The following is a 19,282-nucleotide window of genomic DNA, read 5'->3' on the forward strand; positions in this document are numbered from 1 at the left end:
AATTCTAACAAATCCCGCACCTTTCTGAACAAAAATAAACAGAATAGAAAGGAAATAGTATATTATAATGTAACCTGTAAAGTTATATTTTTACGTTAATGTTGCATACAGTTACTCTTTTTACAAAGAAGTAACTGTACATTTAGTAGGTTGCAATAGAGAAAATCGATTAATAAAAGTAAAATTCTCTTCACACAATAAATCATTTTATTTATTACATATTTATAAACAGCAGAAATAAACAGTAAACAACAATGTTTCAATTAATTGTATTCTTTACAAATACAAAATAATGCATTTAAATACATTAAGAAATTACTTTTTTTAAAAAAAATACACTAAGAGTTAACGGAGGCACTATTTGTCAAATTATGTCTCGGGACCTTTTCTAACTAACTGGAAAACAGAAAGTTTACATTGACAAAAATATTCTATATAATAAGACCCGCCAAAATAACGTATGGGCGGTTAATCATGGATCAATAAAGAAGTGCACAAATTGTATTTAACCTCCATAATTTAGAAATTTTAACTGAATTAACTTGATTTTTATCACAATGAATCGAGTTAACTAGATTCTGCAGTAAACTTGTAAAATAGTTATATAGAGTATACACACACACATATATATGTTAACCTATAAATATTATAAGAAATTATTTTAAATTTTACGTATAATACTGCAAATACACTCACATTCGGTGTAGGAGACTTCAAAGTACTGAAATGTATTTCAGTATAGTTTAATTTAATATACTCACAAATTGATTTTCTTTGCCACAACCGACGTAGATGTTAGAGAGAGAACATCAATGTTTTCTTCTAATTAATCAAAAAATATTCAAATTATATTGTACAATTTTAATTAAATTTTATTTCAAAACTTTTACGAAAAATAGAAAAGCTATTGTTCTTCCAATAGTTTTATTCAAATTACATTCATTAACTTAAACTAGGTGTACATAATTATTCACTTATTGTGCATGGAATTAGAACATAAAAAATATTCAAATTATATACCATGTGACCCAATTTATGCCAATACCACATTCTCGAAAACCTCTTGTAAGTCAATCTTATTAATAGAAATAAGCTTTTCCCATTATTTCTTGACTGAAAATTTTACTTCATTCCACATAATCCAGTCATACCATCCATACATCCCAATCAAATAAAGTGCTAAAACTAAATATTTACCTTTGAACTAATGACTAAGTAAAATAAAATAATTAAAATGAAAGTTTTGACTACGTTATTCACCAATATAAAATAAATTAATATGAAACAAGAGAAACAAATATGACAAATAAACAAACATGAAAATTATTTGGTTTGAGTATATGTCTCTTTAATCTGAATCAATAAAAACCCGGTAGACTTCCTCTCAGATATAAGGTTAGTAGTATAAATATGACATAGTCAATTTAAAAAAATACCTAGCATCATAAGTCGGAAAGTATCATGTAGTTACGATAATAATGTTGGCGAATCTGGATAAAAGTAATGAAAACATGACGTATGTATTAGGGATTGTATACTGGTTTACCGATAAATTGACAAAAAAATATTCGGTAAATGAAAAATTCATACTAGAAATTTTTATGTAGAGAATACTGTGTTTATAAATATTTAAAAGGGCTAAAGGAACATTGAAAAAAAAAAATACAGATAAGTGTAAGCAACAATATACCTAATTATTAATTTTATGTGAGATATTNTTTTAGGATTTAATGTATCATTTTCTTCACGCGGAATATTTTTCCTCGAAAAACAGTGGGATGTATACTAATTATAAATTATTTATCTTGAAAGTAAAATTAATTTTTATTACATATTATGATACTTTTCGTCTTAAAAATTTACTTGTCTTTAGAAACAGATTTCATAAGTAATCTTAATTTTACTATAAAAAGCAATCTATTAAAAATTCTCAAGCAGAGTATACATTTTTCATTGCTTTTTTTTTATCAATTTAACACTATAGAAGAAATGGCCGGTGTAGCAAGAATACAGAATAGCATAATGAATATTTTAAAATAATATGTTTTGCCCATTTTTAAAATGTAACGATTTTTCGATTATTTCAAAAGGGGTACGGTAGCTGTACACTTAATCCGTTGTCATAGAGAAAATCGATTTATAAAACTAATGTTTCTTTTCACGCAATATTACCAATCATTTCATTTATTGCGTGTCTAGGACAGCAGAAATAAATTAGAAAGAACAGTGTTCCAATAAACTATATTGTTTCAAATATGAAATAATACATTTATAGAGACTACATCATCTATTCGTTATTTAAAAGTAATGACTTAATACATAAAGTGAATCGAAAGAATTAAGTGAGGCCACCAAGTTGTCATCTAAAAATGAGAAGGAAACTGAGAATGTATAATCGAAAAATAAAATACTATTTCTATAAATAGTTCATTTCAATATTGTTTTTCGTTTAAATAGACTGGATTACGTTAATTTCGTTGTAATATATTAACTAAATTCAAAATAAACATACGTAAATTCGATAAATACCGGATTCACTTGGCATTTACACAATTACTTATATAATTGGATAAAATTCTTACCACACATTTGGAAACTTGTTTTTTTTTACATTTCTCAATAAATAATTTTATATGATTTTTTATAAATACCACTTATTTTTGTTTATTTAATTAGGAATAAATGATAATTATATACTAAAGTTACCTTATATGCGTATGGTTTACATAAATTCGTTGTTATCAATAATTCCTACTGTAACCTGTTTCTGATTTTCTTTTAACTTCTGTAAATAAATATTTAATTTTACGCCAGTCTGGATGACAAGAATTACACGTGAATTATCATTATAATAAGAGCGACTGTATAATATACAGTAGACCCCTATAAAACGGGTTCATATAATGCGGATTCGTATATAACAGCAAAAAATTGCGACCGTATTCGTATAAACACGCTAAAAAAGATTCGTATAATACGGCAAAACGTCATTGCCGACTCGTGTCGCGACAGGATTGGTCGAATCTAGAACAATAGCGAATATTGCACAAACCGTTGAGTTTAAAAGACCAGCAGACCTACTAAAAACCATTTATTATTTAACGGCCATAAAAATTATATTTATATTAATAATGTCTCCAAACTTCAGCGAATTTTTCGCAGAAAAATAATTTATTAGAAAACACGCGCCTGCCGTTCGATGAACCGCTCCGTGACGAAAACAAGCTTAAGCAATGGCGTCGTCGAACGGTGCACACTCGGTAAGTAATCTTACAATTTTTTGTTTATAGCATAGTTTATATAAATTATTCCCAAAAAATTATACGGGTTTTGGAAATGTTCAGTCAAATTAGTCTAAAATCGATCAATTTTATGGAAGAAAACCTTTCAAACAGCCGTAGGCCCTAAACTGCACACGTGCTAGGCTGTGATTGGTTCATGTATTTAAGGACTCGTTAAACATGAATTTCATAAAACATGGAACGTATCTACCGTGTTATAGGAGGGTCGACTGTACAGTAGGAAGTGCATTTTTTATTACAAACAGCACAATAAGATTCCAAATAATGCAATATTATTCTAATAATGTTTATCTAATAAATATATATTTAAATATGCTCAATTCTTCTCGTATCAGTGTGTCGAGCGAATGGGACGTTTTTAAAGGCCTTTTCTTTATCCAAACATATTAGTGCTGCAAAATCCACCAAGCAGTCTTTAAAAACTTTTCTATCAGTAAACTGTTTACTTTTCAAGCAGTTTCGTGGGATATGGCATATTTCGCCTTGGCAGTAGCGTTCCTGGATGTGTGAATTTTCGTTCAAAGATTCTCGTTCATTTTGCAGTTTAGATAGTAAAACATCTGACTCTTTGACACGATTTTCATCATACAAGTTCTTATATTTTTCTGCATGTTCGGTTACATGACACCGATTGTAATCCTTGAACCCAGTGACTTCTGCACTACGATTTAAGCATACAGCTTTTAACTTCTGTAAATAAATATTTTGCAGTTCATGCCTTGCCAGTTTTCTTTTACATCCTTCGTGGCACTAGGTCTTGCAGCCTACAAACTGCATGCTAATATTAAACGTAAAAAGTAAAGTTACGTACGCCGTTCAAAAGAATTTTACTTTTCCTGTTTTCTAACTGCTCTCTCTTTATTTTTATCTATTAAGCACTTCGTCTACGGGCAGTCTTTCGTTTAACTGTGTGTATAGATGTAAGTGTGTGTGATAGGCACGATTTTGTTAACTCTATTTCAAGTTTAATAACTCTTGCGCTTTTGTCGAAAATTTCTGAAATTTTGCAGAGAAGTTTGCTATTTACGTGGATTGATTCTGTTAAATTTTGATGATTAAAAGTTGTCAGGGTGAGGAAATAAAAAGTATATCTAATAGGGTTAGACTTTATGACAATATAACTCGTTATTATCCTTAATGAATCATTAAACATTTGATGCTGAGAAGTGTTTATTTCAATGCCGTTTTCCTATACTGCTTATATTTTTTGGCTGATGCCTCCATATTACTGACTAAATATCATACTTAGCTATTTAAAGTTTACGGGAAAAATTATAAAATTTGTATTAAAATGTGAAGAGCTGGACACATCCAATCATTTCCCAAATAAATCTGTTTTAAATTTTAAATCCCCACTAAATAATTTAAAATTTTCTTTTAATTTTAAATTATATATTTTGTTAAATATAATAAAAGCAACAAAAATGTAAAGCAACATCCTGAAAAATTGGTGACTAATTCTACTTTTATGGGAAAAAAGAAAATTTGGTTTCCTTTTCTCAACTTGTTATCACCTTTTTCCCAACCATCTGGACGTTGACACACCTGATCTTCCCGTCAGCTAATGTGTTTATCGGGTGGTGATTGGGGGGAAATCTAGATAAAAATGCAAATTTTCACTCACTCTGGAAGTTCTCGACATTTTTGTTTGGTGCTACTACTCCTGCTACCCCTTTGACAACTAAATGGTTATCCTGCTCCTCACTACAACAGACAGTCTCTCCACAAAAGCATTTTAACAAGATAATATGATTTGATTGTAAACTCTATCTCTAGGTGAATACAGACCATAGGTCTTATAAATTTTCCAATTATTGTATTTTAATTTTGTGTTTTATTTTATTCAATTATTGATTTGGAATTTTTCAATCACTTCCTCGGTATCTCATTGCATTTCTCATTGCACAACGCCACAACCTTTCACTTAAACTCTTCTAATTAAGATTAAGACATTCAGTAACAAAGTGAGCGGATCCCTCAGATCTGATGATTAAAGGGCTCTGACCCCTCGTCTGTATTCTCACAAAAATAATTTTAAAATTTTTTATATCACTAAATTGAATTCTTATTGTGAATATTCAGATGTATACCAGGAATTATACATTAAAAAATCAATGATTATTATTACATTTAATATTCAATTAGCAATGCTTATCAATTAAATAGTAGACCCCCCTATAACGCTTAGATACGTTCCACGCTAACCGAAAATTACGTTGTAGGAATGATTAAATACATGAGCCAATCGCAGCCCGATAGGTGGGAACTTTACGGACTAAGGCTGTTCGAAAGGTTTTCTTCTATAAAATTAACCGATTCTAGACTAATTCGACTCAACATTTCCAAAACACGTATAATTTTTTGGGAGTAATCCGTATAAACTATGCTATAAACAAAAAATTATAGGATTACTTACCGAGTGTGTACCGTTCGACTACGCCGTTGCTTAAAGCTGGTTTTCATCGCGGAACAGCACGCGAAACGACGGCCGCAATTTCTGATAACGAATTTTTGGCGGAAAAATAACTTGACCTTTGGAGACATCATTAATATAAATAATTTTTATGGCCGTTGAATAAGAAGTGTTTCTTTCACAAGAAATGTATAAAATTAGTGCTGTATTAGACTTACGGTACCTAATTTACATACTGTGCAGACGATAATAAACTCAACTTACTAGCCTAAAATCTCCGTAGCGTGTTGCCAGGCGGCAGAAAGCATATATATAATTATAATAAAGTTACAATAAATTAAGTTAATATATAATTATATATACAGTACCTAATTTATATATAATTAATATATAATTATATGTACAGTACCTAATTTATATATAATTTATATATAATTATATGTACAGTACCTAATTTATATATAATTTATATATAATACTAAACAGACAATAGCAAACTCAATTTAGCCACTCCGTAGCGTGGCGCAGGGTCGGAGGTAAGTAGTTCGGCTGCTCATCCACTATTCGTCCAGACTCTATCAATCTTGTCGCGAAACGACGTTATAGGAGGTACTTTATACGAAAGTTTCTACAATTTTTTCGCTACGTTATAGGAATTTTCGTTATAGGAACGTACGTTATAAGGGGGTCGACTGTATTTAAGAAGATTAATATTACCTCAACCACCAGTTTAAGTTTTATATATTACTAAATGAACATGTAATAATGTAATTCCTTTAATTATCAGATATTTATAAATTGATCAATAATCCTTAAAACTGTATCGAAATCACTTGTTAAGCTTTCATCGATCATTAATAGAGATAAAATATGCTCCTCATGACTAGAAAAATAAACATTTTCATATTAAATAATTTTATTTTCTCAGTATTATTCTTATTTTAAACATAAAAGTATTTTATATGAGACATTTTTACCATAAAAAAATGTTTTTATTATGAATTATTGCGAAAAAACATTACCTACGATGACTACAACCACGATAAATTTCTTTGGAAAACATTCATTGTAAAATTTTTAAAGATTATTTAAACTTATATCGATATGTTGACACGTTATTATTAGCTAATATATTTTATTATTTTAGAAAATTTAGTTTAAAATATTATAATTTACATCACGTATATTTAACAATAGCTGCAGATTTAGCCTGGAATTGCTGATAAAATGACAAAAACTTAATTAGAATTCTTTAACGATATTAACATGTATGTATTTATTGAAAGTGGGATTAGAGGAACAATAGAAAAAATTGATTTGCAAAAGCAAATATCCCTCCTAATTTTAGAAACACATGATAAAAACCAGCCTGATAATTAGATTATTTTCATAGATGCAAATAATCTTTATTGTTTTGTAATGAGTTTACATTTACCAATAAATAATTTCAAATGGCCATCTGAAAATAAAATAAATGCATTAGTTATTTATAATATACCAGATGAGAATAATACCGGTTATATTATAGAAGTAGTTCTTAAATATCCTGAAAATGTCTACAATAGTCATAATGATTTACCGTTAGCTCCAGAGCATATTAATATTTCATATGATTTATTATCGAATTGTCAAAAATTAGTATTTACTAAATTAAACTTACAATGTAATAATAATAATAATAATTAATTAATTCCTATTCTTTTTGACAAACAAAACTATGTGATATACTATAGAAATTTAAAGTTTTATCAACAAAAAGGTTTAATATTAACGAAAATTCATCAAACATTTAATAAAGATGACTGTCTGAAAAAATATGTATATTTTAATAAAAATAATAATAAATGGACAAATGATTTCCATAAGTCTATGTTTAATTAATAAATAATAGTCTTTTTTATTAAACATGTCAAAATGTAACAAAACGTTTAAATTCAATAACTGCTATGACCCTGAATCAATGTCATAGATATTTGCTTCAACCATTCATACAAATTTCCAAATTGTAATCTACAATCTCACAAGTATGTTATTAATTTCAGATGAATTGTCGTAGAGATTTCTTACGTTCTCCTTAACTTCAGGTAAAACCATGTTGTTGAAGGCATAAAATATTGGGGATTTTTCATTTTGTATACATATTAGTATTTGTGTGTGAAAAACGATTTTACTCATCTTGTTGGAAGCTCAATAATTTTTGTCATTTTTGTCGAAAAATTTTCGAAATTAGGCTTAAAAGTTTGATTTTTCAGATGATTATTAGTACTAAATTTTATTGGTTAAAGTTTGAAGTTGGTTTACAAGAAGAAAAAAATTGTATGATGAATCTCGATTATGATAGAACTTAAAACAATTTTTGGCAATACTAACATTCACAGTTTTTTATAATTCATACCTCTACTTTCAGAATTAGAATTGATGCCATGTTATAATAATTAAAAATATAAAAACTTTTTTCATAAATTATCAAAACAGGTAACACCACACCCAGTTGATGACGAAAAAATTAAAGAACTTTCTGCTGGATACTTTATTTTTTAGTTGAGAGTATTAAAACATCAGAAACGTAACTGTGATATAATTACTTTATTGGCTTAATGTCAAAAGTACATATGAAAAATTTAACATATATATTTTTAATATCGATGTTAGAAGTATACACAATCGAATCTCCAAATAAGATTCACTTCTAATAAGAAAAGTTAAACTTTTTCCTTGAGGAAAGCTCATAAAATTAACTTTTTTAAAGAAAAGACATACGAGTTTGCTGTTTTCTGGAGTTAATTCTTTACTTTTAAGTAAAGAATTAACTCCGGAAAACAGCAAACTCGTATGTCTTTTCTTGTCTTTTATGTTAGGCAAAAGCTACTAAGCTATGGTGCCTTGGGGTAAGTTGTGACATGCATTTGCAATGTTACGTAGTTAGTAATGATATAATATTTGTTTATACTTGGAAAATAATGCCTTCCGGGAGGACTTCTATAAGCAACTGGCCCCTATTCAGGCGTTAGAAACGTGGAGAAAACCCGGAAAACTCCATGTGGCCAGCTAGCCTCGGTGAGGAGAGAACCCACAACCGAATTTATAGTGTTCAGGAACGAAACTGCTTAGTGACAGTCAGTGATCATTATGCAAAGATGTGACTTTATTTTAAATTAATTATATTATAGTATATCTAATATTAAATACTCATTAAAAAGTAAGAAATGAAACATTCAGTTTTTGGAGTTATTATAGGGGAGATCGGGGCAACTTCGGCATGCGGGGCAAGTTGGTCAAGCGCTTTTTTTAAAAAACAAATTAAAAGGAGACTTTGGTTATAGGTTAGGCAGTTGAGTTTTATTGGTGGCTTGTTGAGTGTAGTGTTTTTATTGTTCTCCAACAAGCGTAGTTGAATTATCAAGCAAATTTTCATTTTCGTTCAATTCCATATAATATTTTTTTTCCATTTATATTGAATTGGCAGGTTTTGTTATAATTCCATGATAACGAAAGTTACTTTTCCTGTTAGAAGGATGTAACTTCAACTTATTCACGTGGCCAGATCGTGGCTTGGCATTCTGTTCTCAGGGTTGTACTTAATGTTTCGAAATCATGACTAGCGGGGTAAGATCGGCAACATAAAGCCACATTAGAAGCAAAGGATAAAAATCAAACAGATGATAAATGAAAACATGTTTGCATTTGTTATTCATGTATATATGTCTTTGAACTTGCATTTCGTTGTAATAATATTAAATGGGTGTTGGATTTGTATTTCTTTGTTTTAATAGTGAATTCCAACTTATACATTGTTAATAACATAATTTTATATACGTGCCTATCTTGCCCCATTACTGTTGCCCCTATACCAGGGGCAACTTTAATAAAAATAATTAAAATAATTACAACTTTACAAAAAGAGAGAAGTTGCCGATCTTGCCCCTATACCCGGGGCAACTTCGTCAATTTCTCTCTTCTTGTAAAGTTGTAATTATTTTAATTATTTTTATTTCCAAACTGATTTTAACCAGTTCTATAGTAAGAAAACATTCCAATAGACAATATGCAAAGCTTTTTTTTCAGTTTACAGCAGTATTTATTACACAAAATTTAAGTAAAGCTTAACATGCCGATCTTGCCCCGATCTCCCCTACGTTCAAATACATAAGGTTGAAACATTAGTTAACAAAAATTTGTGCAGATATAAATTTTTTAATAATTATTATAATATATGTTAAAAAATATTTTTGAAGTAATGCGTTTTAAGTTACTATTATTATTACTCTGTAAGATATCAAATTAATGTACATTTACATAGGCATTTCAATCATTCTGATGATGATTTAATAAAAGCTGCACATTTTTCCTTATACAACCATGTTACTCGCATAAGAAAGTGCAACAAAAAACATATTGCATATTATATTTCGTGTTCGTTAACACCAAAATCAATCTAAAACTTTGGCACAACTTTCTCCGTGTACAAACAAAACAAGGCTATCTCAGTCAACTTGCCACATATTAACTATTATTATAGTGTTTTAGAGTAAATGAAAAGACTCTCCTTGAAAAAAAATAAGTTAATAAAAAAAGAATTGATAAACAGAGTTCCTAAACCAAAATCTCAAGATACATGACGTGCCACACGATTTTTTCTGATATGCAACTTTACACACGTATACCTCAAGTTTGTTAAATCACATGCATACTAAAGGGCAAGAGGTTGCGTAAATCATTATCTTTACGTAAACTTCATCCTTATACACTTTCGGTTACGGGCATGTTCGGGAATATATTTTTTATCTGTTTAAGAAATAAGCAAGTTATAGACTTATAGTGCTTTGTATATGTCTTCATTTGTATATGTATTTTGTTATATTTCATTTTTTTCTTACTATGGAGAAGCTGATTTCAATAATATCATACAATCATAACTTATTAGATCTCATTTTCAAATTTGTAATATTTGAACATATATATTGGCCTATATAATTATATGATGGATAACTAGGGTGTTTTATAGGCACCCTACACAGTTTTGTTTTAAATAACTTATTGCGTTGCCTATAAATATATCGAGATGCGTCAGATGTCAACCGAAATAACAAGTCATTCGATTTTTTTTCTAGATTTTTCTTCGGCCCATTTAAATGCAAGCAGTACCAGAGAAATTAAATCATATAGCAGCCCTCGAACTCCCTAATTTAAATTGATGTGTTTACATAAACGACAGAGATTTTACGATACTTCTTTTATGTCACATCCGCGAAATGTGAATGACAATAGAAATTAGAATATAATAAAAAAGTTAATAAGAACAAGAAACTACTTTAACGAATACAGCATTATTACCTTAATTTTGAAATATGATTAAATATTAATTAACAATATTGAATGGCTTCACTCTGCCTTTTCTGCTTGTAATCTTTCTTATCTTGTTTACAAGAATTTCTATAATAAATACTACAGAAGCGATCAAATATCCTGTAATTAATAAATAAAGTAAACCCGTAATATCATCCAATTTCAGAGGTTCTTCATTATTAGTATCGATTGTCTTATCATCGTAAAAAAAGTCTTCTCTTGTTTTTTCATCAACAATGTGTCTGTCAATTTTCTCAGATAATCCACTTTGTGCAATACGATTTACTCTGTTAAATATAATACATACCATTACTCTTCTTTATATATAAAATACATTACTTGAGATAGGAAACATATTAGAGATATTTAAGTTACTTAAATTCAAAATTTTTTATACTATGAAATTTTTGTATTGTTCAGTTACATCACTTATTAAATAAAAGTATTAAATCAAGAAGTTACTAAAAATTTTATGATTACACCAATTTAACAATTTAAATTATAAAATATTGCACTTTCAATTATTAATTTTCATCTTTAAACACTTAAGTAGTATTTAATTAAGTTTCCGTTACTGGTTTTTTATATACTTTAAAGAATTAAAAGCTAGTGGCTTTCTTTCTTCTGTAACACATAACACAAGCAACAGTTGATTTATGTATATTTTATTAAAGGAAATGCATTACGGGTTTTAATGACCCTACTTCAGTTTTCACATTTTACAAAAAAAAGGTGTGTTTTTTATGTATTATTTTGTATAATGCAACTCATATTTATTTCTTTTATTCGTATAAAGTCTAATGATTGAAGAGGTGTCATTAAAACTCGAAATGCATATCCTTTAACAAAATATACTTAAATCAAGTGTTCATTGGGTGGTGTATTACTGAATAAAAAAAGCCACTAACTATTAATTCTTTAAAGTCTACTTAATTAGTAGTTCTTTTCTTATTGGCTATGAAAAATTACTTCATATTCTTTAACATATATGGAACGTTCTAGTATCAATTTCTGGCATAAACTCAGAAAGTATGCAGTTCGTTTGAATTATTGAAATATATATTTAATAATTTATACACGAATTAGAAATACAACTTGTGTATTAAATAATGAGTATCAGATATTGATCGTTTATTTATAACAAGTTACGTCCGATTTCTTTTTCATTTGTTAGACGTGTAACCGTTTTTCGAAACAGTATTATGGAAGCTTCACATTCTGGTTTTACCACGAAGTTCGCTATAGTAATTGTTAAATTTATCAATATCGTTAGTTATTACACTATATGAACAATTAACGAACAGTAAAGTTGTTCTGTCGTCTTGTGAGAAAAAATAAAATAAATTTTACATATTACCAGATACATTAAACTAAAGAGCTAACGTTATAAGAAAGTATACAATTGGTTTAGCTGAAATGACGTGTCGTCTGACGTTAATCACGAGTCGATTCTTTCCACAGAGTAACCGTAACTATCAATGTTCAGTGGCATTGTGCACAGAAAAATTGTAATTGATAGAAACAATTTTTCATACTTACATTTCAGAGATTTCCTCGGCATAATTCACTTTCACTAAATTCATTTTTATGAACTGAAAATTCGTAAAAAGTATGTCTTCCGAGATAAAAACCTCTTCTTTTTGTTGTTTGGTCATACTCAATTCAATTTTCTGTCTTGATGCTAGCACGGCGTGAGTTCCATTAAGTACTTTCTTAATTGGTTCTTCATATGGATCATTACATTCTTGAACATTTTCATAAAAGGTTTCGATAACATCACTTTTAATCATTTTCTTGAAGTTCGTCTACAAACATATTAATAAATAAATTCATGTGAATTAATATACACACACAACTTTAATTTTTTATAGAAGATCTAACTTGCACTTGCAAACTCACAATGCTTTGAAATTTATGTATAAACATATTTAATTATAATGATTTTCAAGATATTAAACATTTCAGTTGTGACTAAACTGTATCAAGCAATTAAAGCAACAATGTTTCATTGATGTGAATTCAGCTAGTGTATTTACGATTGATAAATACAGAATAAAAACAATATTACATGTTTCAAGTTAAATTAAGAGACATGATTCTATATGTGACTGGCCATTTATAGACTATGTTTAATGACATATGTAGTAACATCTATATTATTTTTTCCATTAATAATACACGTGAAATATGAATTAAACTCACGATCGATTGTTCTTCATTTAATTATCTGAATATTTTTTCAATATTTATATCAATTACTGAAAAATAATTAATTGGCATTTGATTTTATAAATTATAATGGCACAAGCTAATAACGTAGAAGATTATTTTGATTCTGTCGACTATATCTTTTTATTTACAGCGAAGAATACAGTCCTTTTATCAAAAGAATAATGCGGTTAACTTCGCCTACTTTAATCTTTATTATAATAACGTAAATAACAATTCCAGAAAAAACGAACATTTCAAAAGTTTACTTCTGACCTCAGAAAGAGCGTTGTCACGTTTCATGCAATATTGACAATTGATAGTTATGTAATTTATGTAATTATACAATCTTTTTAATTTTTTTTGTAAATTTTAATACTAAATCCACACCCAGTATCATATTGAACGAGTCTTTAGAATGGTTTGATATTTTAGATTTATAACTAAAATTATTTTTAATAAAATGATACGTACGTCCAAATAAAGTCGAAGAAAGTACACATCTTCGTGACTATTCTGGAAGTAAGTGATATTGTATCGTCCTTTCTTCACCGAATTAGCCAATTCCTGAAATGTATGAGGAATGGTTTCGGTTCCAGGATTAACCATGAACGATGGCAATGTGCCGACGTACGCTGATGTCAGGATAAATGCAATCAGGATCCAACAGCCAATCAGGATATGAAACGTTATAAGAAAATAGCGATCTACATCTGTGTCTGGAAAACAATTGGCAATTGCACAAGGAAAGCACTAAACATGTCAAATTTACTAAAATAATGTTTTCGTTCGTAAATAAAGGTCAATGATTTTGAAAATTTTTTCTAAATATTAATTAACGAAACTGAACAAAAACTTTAAACAAACAGATGTAAGCTTACTTATAACATTAACATTCATCACCTCACATTGTAAATCATAACAGCACAATTTATTACACACAAAATGTCATTTAACTACTCTACTCTTACACATTATTTTCGTGATATATTTGTTTTATGAAAATTGGCGTCGTACATAGTATAAAATACATACCTTGTCGAAGGAAGTTTCTCAATATAATCGAAAATAAGGTGGAAAATTTTGGCATTTCCTTGTTTCTATATTCAGTCTCTTTTTTCATTATTCCATACGAAGTTAACAAAATGATAAGGAAAGAAAAAGGAATACAAATCCAGATCTGAAACACAGAATTCGAATAATTATTTTGTTCTTTTTAAAATAATATTTTTATAATACAGTGAAACCTGCAATAACGACCATCTGTAAATGGCAGGTGTTTGTTCAGGAGTGTTCTCTTGTACATAAAATAACCTACAACCAAAGACCACGTTATACAAAATTTCATGTTCTTATGAGTGGCTGTTGTTGATAGATCCCAGAGTATATTATTTTATAAATAATTAAAATAATAAAAAGCTAAATCGTTATACATGGAAAATACGTTTTATTTCGATATATTCCACGTGAATTTGTAATAGCCAAGCCATGGCTAAATAGACTACACTACTGGACTTTTCTAGTTGGATCTGAGTTTGTGTTTCGTCAAAGTTCTGACTGCGTGGTTTTTCTCTTTGTATTCTAATATTTATCATGTTAATAGGATACATTTTCATATATATGCGTTAAATAATCTATAAATTATTTTCCTAAAAGCATATTTTCATTGGCAGACGGCTCGAGTATTGCATTGATTTATACTAACGATCAGTAAATCTGATACGTTATCAAATATTTAATATTTCTTTCCCCATGTAAATTTTGATTCGTACAGTGCAAAAACGTTCTTTAATATATAGAGAAAATAATAATTTTTTAAACATTACCATTACATCGAAAGGTTTTACCAAGATAAAGGCTTTATCTAAAGGTCTTGCAGCACGTATTGCAAATAGGGTTAGAATGTTATTTACGGACGAAGAATAAGACACAAAAGATTTTCTGATATTAATATCCCAGATGCCGATGTCTGCCTAATAAATAAAATTAAATTATTGAAATACATATTATAACAGTATAATTGCTTGATATAGATTTATTACCTCGTGTATGTAAGCTGTTATTTCCAACCTAAAAGGAAACAAGCAGAATGAATTTAACACATCTAATATGATTTACGTATACTGTATGAAAGAAAGTATACTTAGAATGAAGTCCATCTGCTAATAGGTCAATATATCTCCGAATAAATAATTTTTTATTGTAGAAATTTGCCTGAAAAAGTTATGATTATTATATAATATTAAATATTACTTTACGTAAATTTATAGTTTAAATTTTACTTTAAATATTTAATACAGTACAGCGTCGATTATCCGAAAGTCAATTATCCGAAAGAATTCCAGTCTGTGAATTTAAATTTTCGCTAGTGCTGTGGCGCTGCAATCTTTGGCTATATCTTGAGCTATTCAAATATTTTACGTTTTTGATACTAAATTAACTTCTGAAATATTATTTTTTTATTGTTTTTATATTTTTCAATATATTTATTTTGTTTGTACAAAATAAAAAAATATTTTTTAACGATATAATAGTCTTCGTTAGGCTTAACATCGACGAAAATTCTATGCAAAGCAACACGCAACGGAGAAAAATTTCAACATCGGATACGTTAAACTATTTTTTACGTACATAGTCGGTTATCCGAAATATCAGTTATCCGAACAACCCCGGTTTCTAATTGATTCGGATAATCGATGCTCTACTGTAGTTCTTTCTCTTCGTTATAGAAAATATTTTTCTGAATATACAAATATGTAAAAAATGCCTTAAATGGATTACACCAAAAAAATTTATCTAAATTGGATTATGACTGGCTGAATTAAAAATGTTTTCGAATATTTAAAATTTTTTGTAACTAAATCGTCAACAGAAAGTGTTTAGTTATGTTGTAAGTGTGATATTACTTTGCATTTATAACATTAAATTTTGTATTAAATTAATAAATTGTTGAATAAACTTCGTCACTGTCTGAAAATGAGCGATGTTTTACTAATTGTATTGTCAAATATTAATGAAATAAGAGCTGATAATATTAAACCAATTATTATAATATACATATTTACCTCACCTTTAAAGGTAAAACACATGTTTCTCTTATATTCAGACACACGAAATATCAATATGTGTTACTTGAGATACTTTATAAAAAGTTAATATTTCATTAGTTTATTTATTTATGCTATTTAATTAAATCATATTCAAATAAAAAGCATGCTGTTTGTGGGAAATTGGAATGTCTAATATCTTTATTAGTGTCCATTATCGTTTTTATTTTTTTACAGCTGAACCGATTATTCTTACGTTTATATTTTGAAACATTTTGTTGTATGGGTTATATACGAATTTATTAAATTATACATTACTTTTGCTTGTTGATTACTTTTTTGTCTACATTCTTTGTCAGACTGATGAGGAACATGGCCCAAAATGCATTTCTGACAAACCAAAAGACTAAAAAGCGCGAAAAATTAGAATTTCTGATTTTTAGGGCATGCAAATCCTGACCTGACAGTACAAATACCAACAATTTAACTTAAGAAAATAAAAGTATTTTTATAATTTTTAATTGCTCTCAGGCTTATTTATTTTCATTGATATATGACAATAAGCAACGTGTTACTAGAAAATCAAGTTTTGTGATGAGAAGAAATTTCTGCTGATAACAATGCTGTTCCTTTCGAATAATTTACCTGTATTCATTCATCATCGTAAAAAAATAATTTCACATTTATTGTATTACATTTACATGCACTTTCGTCTTATTCTTGCTATCTTTTGACTTGAAGCAATCGTAGAGCAACCGAGTGAACAAAGAAGCGATTTCTTCAGCGAACAACACTTTTGAAGTCTTCATATGCGATAATATCTGCTTTGATAACTTTTCTTCCTTTTTTCTTCAGAAGCAACTATCTCTGTGCTGCAGAAAATAATTTAACTGTGTTTAAGAAGTGTTTGCTGCAGATGGTGCAGAGAAAATACAAAATGTTGCAAAAAAGTAATCTTGCCTGAATCATTTCGGCTTTTGCCCATGACTGAAAATTTCTGGAAAAGTTGCAAAATGAAACTTTGGGCACAATATTTCTATTGTTCTGTCTTGTGCATTGAATACACTCAGTCCGTCAGTTTTCAGTGCAACGACATCACAGCTTTTTTACAACGTCCTATTCACAGTATAATATGGTTGCTATTTATCAGTTCTTGTATAGGAACGTTTGTATACAAGAACGTTTTATTGTTCGACCAATTTTCAAATAATTGAGGCCAATCTGAGGCGAACTCGTGATTCTTAACCATTTGCATATTAAAGCTTGTGCATGAATAATCATGATACTGTAGCAATGTGCTAAACACTATCCGCAGTTTTCCATTTGCCAAATCTATAACACTCTACAGGCTTATGCTATTTGATGCAGTAAAATTTAGATATTCGGTAAACAGATGTTGCAAACATTAACTATAAATTTACATTAATTTTTTTTATTGCATAAATGTAGGCATTAAATATATCTTTTTCTTGAGAGTTGCTTAACTTATCAGAAGCTGTAAAATTTATTCACATCATTCGATTTAACTGTTATGATAGTAAACGACCAAAAAGATATCAAGATCAAATGGTCGAGGTTGATCATGCATCATACTCCGAGTGATCCGGGATCAAATTCAAGCAAGAAATGAAAGAATATTTTATAAATGACTTCTCCTGCCTTTGCTGAACCATGTCGTCTACTATTTGGCAGCTCTCAGCTTCTCACTGGCCAAATAACTGACACTGGGGGAATAACGTTCCTGTAATGCCCTCAATTTAAAAAATGAAAAAAAAAAACATTAAACAGAATAAAAGGATACTATAAAAATTAATGTAATTACATTACTTTCCTGTTACAAAAGCTAAAATTCACCGAAAGTACTACTAAACAATAGCTAAAGATTTCTAATTGTTACCTAAAAATAAGAATGCCATAAGTTAGCATTTATAAAAAGTGGGTAAAAGATATTATGTTGTATTATGTTTTATGCACAAAAATCGAAGATAAATGTAATAACATTTAAAATATCATGTAGATTAAGATACAGATTATTTCGAACCGAATTACAGTGAATTTTGCACACACATAAATTCATATTGTATTTGAAATGTTACACAATATTACCTTATTTTAAATTGTAAAAGATAAGAAGAATTATACGTTAGATTTATTTATACTTACGAAATGTAGTCCAACTTTTATTTTATCTGGTATTAACGATTTCTTTTCAATTATTTTTGTCCTGTTGTACATATTACAAGAAGTCATTTTATAATTTTTGCACTGAAACGTTTAAAGATAATAACAATTTAAGGAAATAAATAAATAAATAGGTTAATAATATATAATTACAATAATAATAACAATAAATGAACTTAATAATATTGTACTTAATGTTATTGACAAAAGCTAGTTGAACTTGTTATAAAGCAAGTTATTTTTCATTAAACAATAACCTACCAAAGTGAGAAATTTATAATTGAGTTTGAGTAATCAAAAACTTTCAAAAATATTTAGGAAATGGTGTGTAGATCGATTTCTACAATCTATTTGTCTATAATGTGGGTTTGTTTGAACCGATGATGACCATAAGACGACAGTATTTTAATGCCCAGGTAATCAAATAATTTTACAATTACAGAGGTGACCATAGTTAAAATTTCCTTATACAATGTACTGTACATAATACCTGTAACTGATAATCGGATTTACTTTAGAATTTATATACAGACTAGGCATAGAATGCAAAAATAATGTTGCAAAGAGAAAAGAGTTTAAATCTGTCTTCACAAAACTGCACGGTCGTGTAGTTTTTCTTAAACACCTCGAAATCTCATGTATTGTTTAACTAGTGGGCATGCTTTTTGCACGCGTGTTTACTGATTAAGAGAATATCGATCATTGTGTGCCCTGTTGCTGTCGTCTAAAATTTCATAATAATGGTCTGGGGTTTACATCTGATTGCAATTAATATCCAGTGATGA

The 19,282-nt window shown here is 28.6% G+C and overlaps 1 protein-coding gene across 1 annotated transcript in view; it reads right to left on the reverse strand.

Moving 5' to 3' along the window:
* Nucleotides 1-18,589, reverse strand: part of LOC111639170 — a 32,272-nt gene extending 13,683 nt beyond the window's left edge. Inside the window, exons 1-8 of the mRNA XM_023384970.1 lie at nt 18,480-18,589; nt 15,413-15,483; nt 15,312-15,339; nt 15,096-15,242; nt 14,305-14,449; nt 13,744-13,988; nt 12,601-12,866; nt 11,102-11,348 (exon numbers count right to left, since the gene is read on the reverse strand). Of these exons, the coding sequence (XP_023240738.1) occupies nt 11,102-11,348; nt 12,601-12,866; nt 13,744-13,988; nt 14,305-14,449; nt 15,096-15,242; nt 15,312-15,339; nt 15,413-15,483; nt 18,480-18,566 (1,236 nt within the window). The 5' untranslated portion in view covers nt 18,567-18,589. The remainder of the gene's footprint in view (nt 1-11,101; nt 11,349-12,600; nt 12,867-13,743; nt 13,989-14,304; nt 14,450-15,095; nt 15,243-15,311; nt 15,340-15,412; nt 15,484-18,479) is intronic.
* Between the last annotated feature and the right edge of the window lie 693 nt (nt 18,590-19,282).

This window comes from Centruroides sculpturatus, unplaced genomic scaffold (genome assembly GCF_000671375.1).
Source record: "Centruroides sculpturatus isolate CEXI.00-Female unplaced genomic scaffold, Cexi_2.0 scaffold1213, whole genome shotgun sequence".
Lineage (NCBI taxonomy): Eukaryota > Metazoa > Arthropoda > Arachnida > Scorpiones > Buthidae > Centruroides > Centruroides sculpturatus.